Genomic DNA, 8,836 nt, shown 5'->3' on the forward strand with positions numbered 1-8,836 from the left:
ATTGATTTGAGAGAGAGAGAAGCAACAACTTAGTTTTTCCATTTAGTTGTACACTCATTGGTTGCTTCTCGTATGTGCCTTGACCAGGGATTGAACCCATGACCTCAGCATGCCCAGGCGGTGCTTTATCCACTGAGCCACTTGGCCAAGGCCTACATGCGATCTACATAATATTTCCCACAGAGGCAATAGATTATTTCTATAATGTCTTTTCTCAATGAGGATATGAGCTTCATAAAGACAAATCTGCCTTTCTTTTTCTTTCTTCCTTTTTTTTTTTTTTTTTTCTTCTGAGAAAGGCAGCAAGAGAGAGAGAGAGAGACAGAAACACCGAGCTGTTCCTGTATGTGCCCTGACCAGGGAGTTGAGCCCGCAACCTCCACACTACAAGAGGAGGCTCCAACCAACCGAGCCATCCGTCCCAGGCTTAACTTTTATTGATTTTTACAGAGACAATGAGAGGAAGGGAGAGAGAACGGAGAGAAAGGGAAGCATTACTTTGTTATTCCACTCAGTCTTGTGTTTTTGGGTTGCTTCCCATTTGTGCCCTGACCCAGGATCGAACTGCCAACTTTATTGTTTAGGGAAGACGCTTTTAACCAACTGAGCTAACCGGCCAGGGCCAGTCTGCTTTTCTTGATCCTTTCTGCATTTCCAGTGCCTATCAAAACCCCTGTCAGGGCATGAAGCTAAGTGAAATAAGCTGGACAGAGTAAGACACTTAACAGATTTCTCTTATATGTGGGATCTAAAGAACAAAATAAATGGTTAAACGGGAACAAACTCATAGAAAGAGATCAGAGGGGTGGTTGCCTGAGTGGAGGGGGTGGGAGGATAGATGAAAAAAGGTGAGAGGATTACAGATTACTAGACAGGTGACAGATTACTAGACGTGGTGCGTGATCATACTGTAAGGTATGAAAATGTCATAACCAAACTGCACGCCTGAAATTAACAATATTGTATACCAACTATGCTTAAATACTTTTTAATTTATTGATTTGAGAGAGGGAGAGAAAGGAAGGGGGAGAGAGAGATAGAGATAGAGAGAGACAGAAACATCGATGTGCCCTGATTGGGGATCGAACAGGCAACCTTGGTATATCCAGATGACGCTCCAACCACCGAGCAACCCGGCCAGGCCAATCATTGTTTTTATAAAAGACCCGACACAGACACACACACCCTCTGAACCCACACAGGCCCACGCCCCTTGTACCCACGCCAAACCTCGCCCTCCGCCCCACGCGCCGCCCTGGGGACTACGCGCGCCCGCAGCCCCGGCGGGAGGAGGCGCACCTGGCGCAGCGCGGCCTCCACGGCGCCGCCCTCGCGCAGACGGAGCTGCTCCCGGAAGCGCGCCACCTGCTCCAGCAGCGCGTCCACGAGCGACGGTGCAGTGTCCCCTTCGAGCGCGGCCAGGCGGGCGCGCAGGCGCTCTACGAGGGCATCCCGAGCGGCCAGCTGGTCCTGCAGGCGCCTCAGCTGCTGCCCGGCTTCGTGGTACAGGCCGCAGAGAGCCACGGCCGCGCGCGGGGACCCCTCCCGCCCGCCGGACCCCGCGTCCTCGGACGACATGTCTGCGGGTCTGGACGGGAGGGCGCACGGCCGCCGGCCACTTCCGCGCCGGGTCTGGGTGGGCCGCCCACCTCCCCGGAACTTTGGCCTGTGCGCCCCGCCCACTACCGATGGTCGGTCACGTCCCCCTCAGGACCCGGCCCCGCCCACTGCCTGCCAGACCACGCCCCCGTCGCCCGGCAGGACCCGCCCACTGCTAATCGTAGACCGCTTTTCCGTCGAGGTCCCGGCTCCGCCCACTGCTAGTTGAAGGCCACGCCCCCGTCGAGCGCCCAGGTCCCGCCCACCGCCGAGAACCAGGTTCCGCCCACGGCCAATTGCAGACCACTTCCCCGTCGAGGGCCCGGCTCCGCCCACTGCTGGTTGTAGGCCACGCCTCCGTCAAGCTCCAGGCTCCGCCCCCTCTCCTGTCTCGTAGGGGCTATATTGTATCTTATCCCAACGACCCTACCCCTCACATCTGAGGAGTTTTCGGACTGTCGGCCCGGATGTTGAGCTGCCTGTGATGTAGCTACTGATGGGAGAGAGAAAGGGGTCAAAGGCGACCCCGAGTGTTGGAGCTGAGTTGGGTCCGAGTCCCCCATCCGCACGCCGGTTGACCGCCTAAGCTGCGATCAAGAGCCGAGCCCAGCGAGTTCCTTGCCCACCCAAGGCGCACGCCTCTGGCTAAGGTCGCAAGTGTTATTCTGGGAGCAGAAGGCCGCCGGGCGCCGGCCCTAGCCCACCCTCGCCTGGCAACATCCCTTTCCTTCTCCCAACTTCCTTCACCAACCCCGAGTCTTGCGGAGTTTCCTTTTTCCGAATTTTCTTTTTCCGACTCTGAGTTTCGTCGACGACGACGCCCAAGCACACGTGCGGTCTTCCCAAGGTTTCCTCCCGCAGAATCGCTGCTGGCTGCTGCCCCTGCGCGGGTGCCCCTCCACCTCCCTGTCTCTGAGAGCAGCGTTGCGCTTTTGCCCCTTTCTGTGTTCATAGCCAAGCTGGGGCTGAGCCTTGGAGTCTCCGACGGGTGTATCAGCCTTGGAGTCTCCGACGGGTGTATCAACAACGCCAGCTCGCACTTACCCCTCTGCAGCGGTGAGATCAGAGCCAGTGCCCTTCCTACCTGGCAGGGGTGTGGTGGGAACTCCAGTACGGGGTGCACACTGCCTGCCCCATCGTTATGAATGACACATTCCGGGGCGGGGGGCTGAGACAGTGGTGGAGCAAACAGGAGCTCTGGCCCCCGGAGCTGTTAGAACTGGGATGTCTTAATTGCTGTTGCTTTATGTGGACCCTGGGGCAGGTCACTGAAAATTAATTAGTAAGGAAACCTCACCAGCGAAACGGAGTCGGGAGGCCAGAAGGGGGAGCTTTCACACAGTCACATTCCATATCAATTATGGTAAGAATTGTCTAATTATTAGACCCTAGCTGAGGAATCCTCATCTGTTATAGGCCCCAACAGGAAAAGATGTACAGCTGGTCCATTAATAACCTCTTTTCCTTCATTATAACATTGATGAGAGAGAGAAAAAGAAGTCGTTTCCCAGCTGGGACCACTGTCTGTGGAATTTACCCAGCCTCTGTGTGTGCATGTGTGTGTGTGTGTGTGTGTGAGTTTGCTCCCAACGATATGCACAGTGAGGTGAATGGGGTGTCATGTTTTCCCACTCTGAGTGGTCCTGCCTTGGAAGGGCGTCCTGCCTTGTGCCCTGAGCTGCTGGGATGGTCCCGCCACCCATGACCCTGAACTGGAATACACAGGTTGGAAAATAATGATCTTACTTGTTTTCATTCATCTTTTGGGTCTTTATTTAGAAGTTTGGTGTTTTTCTGACCAGAAATATGCTGTAGGAAATTAACTCTTCTTTCTACAAATTAACCTATGGTAGAGTTGGTTCCGTTATGTTGTTTTGCTTAAAGTCTCAGTTTTCAAAAACCTTTTGTCATTCGTAAAACAAAATCAATGAGGTATTCTGTCACCAAAAAAAAAATTTACTTGGGAAAAAGGAAGGATTTTGATCTGAGGCGTGCAGACTCGGCGAACGACACGCACACACTGGCAGATGCTTAACAGATGGTAGATCCCACTGTTCAGCTGTTGTAAACAGTTCTTTCTTTTGGGTTCTGTTTTTAGGGATTTTTTAAAAGATTTTATTCACTTTAAAGAGGGGTGAGAGAGAGAGAGAAGGGGGGTAGGAGCAGGAAGCATCAACTCCCATATGTGCCCTGACCAGGCAAGCCTGGGGTTTCGAACCAGCGACCTCAGCGTTCCAGTCGACGCTTTAGCCACTGCGCCTTTTTGGCTCTAAAAATGACATTCAGTGGGAGAGCTTCTCCCACTTGCCCTAGCTCCTACCATGGACTCTTGATTTCTGTCCACGTTAAGGTCTCCGTCATAAACTTTGTCACGACCCGGGACGTTGAGCGAGGATATACTACTGCACGTGCTGTCTGCTCTCCTATGAGAAATCAGCTGCCCCAGACACGCGGCCAGTAAGAAAAAGAGACTATCAGTCACCCTGCACTCACACTTTCCTCCAATGGACTTTCCTTCCAACAACCAACTTCCTTTTTCTCCATAAAATAATGTTCCTCGGCCCTGGCCGGTTGGCTCAGCGGTAGAGCATCGCCTGGCGTGCGAGGGACCCGGGTGCGATTCCCGGCCAGGGCACATAGGAGAAGCGCCCATTTGCTTCTCCACCCCTCCGCCGCGCTTTCCTCTCTGTCTCTCTCTTCCCCTCCCGCAGCCAAGGCTCCATTGGAGCAAAGATGGCTCCTTGGCCTCTGCCCCAGGCGCTGGAGTGGCTCTGGTCGCGGCAGAGCGACGCCCCGGAGGGGCAGAGCATCGCCTTCTGGTGGGCAGAGCATCGCCCCTGGTGGGCGTGCTGGGTGGATCCCGGTTGGGCGTATGCGGGAGTCTGTCTGACTGTCTCTCCCCGTTTCCAGCTTCAGAGAAATACAAAAATAATAATAATAATAACAACGTTCCTCTACTTTGTTTGTTGGACTTGCCCAGGCTTATTGTTACAGTTGACTTGTCCCAAATTACAATTCTTTGCTGTTCTTGAATAAACCCATCTTTGCTGGTAAAGAAACTGAGTGTTGTTGTTGTTGTTTTTAAGATTTTATTTACTGGTTTTAGAGAGAAGAGAGAGAAAGAAAGGAGAGGTGAGCGGGAAGCATAAACTATGTAGCAGTTGCTTCTCATATGTCCCTTGACCAGGCAAGTCTGGGGTTCTGAACCAGCGACCTCGGCGTTCAAGATCAATGCTCCATCCACTGCACCAGCACAGGCCAGGAGGCTATTTTATTTTTAAGGTCGACGCCTTGAACCTGGTTCTCAGCTATAAAATGAGCATCCTAGCCTCTCATTCGGCACTGAGCATCACATGCATTAGGAAAAATCTTTGGATTTCAGGTGTGTACATATAGTCGGAGTGGCCAGCCTCCAGGAGGGATCCCATCTCCTGGTATTCATGCTCCTGACACGTTGCATGGGGCTGACCGGAATAACTGAGAGGACCCTGCACAGATGATGCTGTGTGATTTCCGTAGCGTGGTCATAAAGGACATGTAGCTGCCGCCTTGCCCTCTGTTGGGTCACTCACTCTGGGGGAAGCCATCCACCACCGCAAGAGGACCCTCAGGGAGCCCTGCAGAGAGGTCCGTGTGGCAAGGGGCTGAAGCTTCATGCCCACAGCCAGCCTCAGAGGAAACGAGCTGCCTTGAAACCGTGCCGTCCAGCCCCAGCCAGCATCCTATGCTAGCCTCATAGGGACCTTGAGCCAGAACCACCCAGCTAAGCTGCTTCCGAATTCTTGACCCCCAGAAGCTGGGTGAGATAGTATGTATTGTGTTAAGCTGCTCGTGTGCGGTGGTGTTACACAGTGATAGGAAATGAACGAGTCGTGTATGATTCTGTGCTCCCACCGGGGCATGGGACGACACCCCAAACCCACATATGCTAAAATCTCTGCAAAGCCAGATGGGTGCAGGTGCTGAGGTGCTCATAGAACAGATTATGCTGGGTCAGCTCCCAGAAGAGAGGCCCTGCACTGCCCAGCCAGCCCCACCCAGGCCCAGCATATCCCCCCAGCTCCTCTCCATCCTTCCGAGCACATTGTCACCTCCCAATTTCCGTGGTCCAGCCCAGCCCCAAAGTCTGAGGCCATGAGGGGCAAGCAGGGAGGGCATGGGCGTGCTCAGTCTGGGGGCCATGCGGGCAGGGCAGAGTCCTCTACCCCAGCTCCCCCTTCCATGTCCCCTCTGCCTCCAGCCGCCACCAGGGTTCCCAGCTCAGACCCCGTCGCTCCTCCTGGCTTTCATCCAGAGAGGTCAGGAAAGACTGGTGACCTGTGAGTAGAGGCCAGAAGGGAGGAAGAAGCCATGTGGGCATCCAAGAAAAGAGCCTTTGGGGAGCGGGGAGCAGCAGGGAGCTGGGTCTAGTCCAGAACTGTGGAGGCAGGCTGGAGCGGCAGGAGCAGGAGAAGGCACGGGAGGGGCTGGGATAGAACTGTGGAGGCAGGCTGGAGCGGCAGGAGCAGGAGAGGGCCTGGGAGGGTCTAGTCCAGAACTGGGGAGGCAGGCTGGAGCGGCAGGAGCAGGAGAAGGCACGGGAGGGTCTAGTCTAGAACTGTGGAGGCAGGCTGGAGCGGCAGGAGCAGGAGAGGGCCTGGGAGGGGCTGGGATAGAACTGTGGAGGCAGGCTGGAGCGGCAGGAGCAGGAGAAGGCACGGGAGGGGCTGGGATAGAACTGTGGAGGCAGGCTGGAGCGGCAGGAGCAGGAGAGGGCCTGGGAGGGGCTGGGATAGAACTGTGGAGGCAGGCTGGAGCGGCAGGAGCAGGAGAAGGCACGGGAGGGGCTGGGGCAGACCGAGCCCCGAGTATCCCTGTCCTGTGGACGTGAGGCCCAAGCCCTCGGCAGGCTGTGTGCCCACAGCGGCGCCACCTGACTCGGCACAGCTCCAATGCAGGGGGATCCAGACCCGAGGAAACCACCTTCTCCTTGATCTGCGGATGAAGCTAAAACCTCCGGCACTGTGGCACCCCTGAGAACCAGGAAATCTGGGGAAGAAAGGGGAGCTCGCCCCCATGGTACATTGGAACAGTGGGGGGACACTGGCTGGCCCCTCACTTCTATCCCACAACCACCTCTGTCCCCATAGCCTCTCTGACATTGCCCCCTCTCCCAGTGGGCGTGGGGCTGAGTACAGGCCTGTGGGCAGTGGGGGTCCAGCAGCAGGGAGAGCCGGAGGCCCTGAGGGTGGAGGGAAGCCCCCAGAAGATCCTCAGTGGGGGTAGGCGCCAGGAGGCCTCTGGCTGCACTGCCACAGCGCCCAATAGCCCACCTGGAGGGAGAACCCCTGACCCTCACTCACAATCATTTCTTGACCGAGGGGTCAAATGAAAAATTCTGCAGGATGTATATTCAGTTCCTGGTGGGTGCAGGCACCTCAGGGCAGCTTGGCTCGTGGGCAGAGCTCAGGGACTTCTGACACCAAGGAGGGTCCCAGGCAGAGCCCAGGAGACACAGCAGGGTGCTGGGCTGGGCTGGCTGGGGTCCCAGGCCATTCCCATTTGGCCTGCTGCTGCCTGCCCTGGACGCCACTCTGGGCCTCAGGGAGACCCCACTGCACCCTCAACCCTCCATATGAGCCACAAGGAGGCGATGTCACTGGCTTTTCTTGCTGGTCACCCCAGCAGGCTCAGGAAGGACCCAGAGTGTATGCAAGTCGCACCTTCCACCCTGCCCCTGAGCGTGCACAACGGCAGAGCCCTGGGTGCCTGGGCCTCTCATCACTGAATACTGAGTCAGCGTGAGAACATGCTGGCTCCTTTTCTTCCCTCCTTCCCCCAGACACGGTCTCGCTGCCTTTCTCCTAAGCTCCGGGGTCCCTTCTTCTGCCTCCGCAACTCACTTCCGGAGCCCTTCCAGCCCCGCTAGCTCACCTTGTCTATCTCTGTGACTTTCTGAATAAAGTTTCTCGTATAATTTGAAAAAAAAAATTTTATTTGAGCCCCCAAAAAAGGTTATACCTAGAAGCAAGATCTCAACAGACTGAGACAAATGCTTCAGAGACTGACAGTTTGCACTTTCTATGACTCAGCTGGAATTAAGGCAGGCAGGAAGGAAGATTACCGAGGGTGGGAGAGAGCAAGAGGGTGGGAGAGAGCATGGGGGGGGGGGGGGGGCCGGGTTACAAGGTGGTTAAAGGTCCTGCGCTCTCCAGGGTGGTTGTTTCACAGGTGAGTGAACCTAGAGGCACCGAAACAGGGGGCAGGACTGGCTTCAGGCAAAGATAAGCCTTTCTTACTAAAGAAGTTATATATATATATAATGTCTGGACATGGCTACCCACCTGTGAGGGTACTTTCCACAGAAACCTTTTTTTTTGTCCACAGCTGGGAGCCAGCACCCAGATTCCTCCCTGTTCCTGGGCACACGATCTTGCCCCTGCTGGCCCAGAACTAACTACTCTTCATGTCACTCACTGATCTTGTTCAGCTCCAAGTTTATCTCAGAGGTGGGGACACCAGCCAACCTGCTCTCTCTCATAGGCCCTGGCATGAGAGGGGAGAATTCAACTGCAGTCCTGTGGGTCTATAGCAGGGGTCCCCAAACTACGGGCCCGTGGGCCACATGCGGCCCCCTGAGGCCATTTATCCGGCCCCCGCCGCACTTCCGGAAGGGGCACCTCTTTCATTGGTGGTCAGTGAGAGGAGCATAGTTCCCATTGAAATAATGGTCAGTTGGTTGATTTAAATTTACTTGTTCTTTATTTTAAATATTGTATTTGTTCCCGTTTTGTTTTTTTTACTTTAAAATAAGATCTGTGCAGTGTGCATAGGGATTTGTTCATAGTTTTTTTTTATAGTCTGGCCCTCCAATGGTCTGAGGGACAGTGAACTGGCCCCCTGTGTAAAAAGTTTGGGGACCCCTGGTCTATAGTGTGGTTTGGTCTAGAAGCTTCTGTAGCCTAAGGAGTTATACAGAGAAGTGTTCTCACACATACCCCTTCCCACTAAGACAGTGTCTTGGTGAATTGGAAAGGGAGCTCATGTCCTGGCTTGAGAGCTCGGTTGGTTAGAGCATTGTCCTGAAGCATGAAGGTTGCAGGTTTGATCCCTAGTCAGGGCACATGCAGGAGCAAATCACTCTCTCTCTCCCTCTCTCCTTTCCTCTGTCTAAAATCAAGAATTAAACTTTTAAAATTAAAGGAAAGGGTGAGAAGGCAATCAATGAGCAACCAAGGTGTTGCAACTATGGTTGATG

The 8,836-nt window shown here is 54.6% G+C and overlaps 1 protein-coding gene across 8 annotated transcripts in view; it reads right to left on the reverse strand.

Annotated features, from left to right (window-relative positions):
• The window catches only part of TNIP2 (TNFAIP3 interacting protein 2), a 37,589-nt gene extending 35,916 nt beyond the window's left edge, over positions 1-1,673 (reverse strand). For all 8 annotated transcript variants that reach the window (XM_066385673.1, XM_066385674.1, XM_066385669.1 and 5 more), the window contains exon 1: positions 1,300-1,673. In XM_066385673.1, coding sequence (XP_066241770.1) covers positions 1,300-1,578 — 279 coding nt within the window. In that variant the 5' untranslated portion in view covers positions 1,579-1,673. The remainder of the gene's footprint in view (positions 1-1,299) is intronic.
• Positions 1,674-8,836: the final 7,163 nt, after the last annotated feature.

The sequence above is a fragment of the Saccopteryx leptura genome, chromosome 5, assembly GCF_036850995.1.
Source record: "Saccopteryx leptura isolate mSacLep1 chromosome 5, mSacLep1_pri_phased_curated, whole genome shotgun sequence".
NCBI lineage: Eukaryota > Metazoa > Chordata > Mammalia > Chiroptera > Emballonuridae > Saccopteryx > Saccopteryx leptura.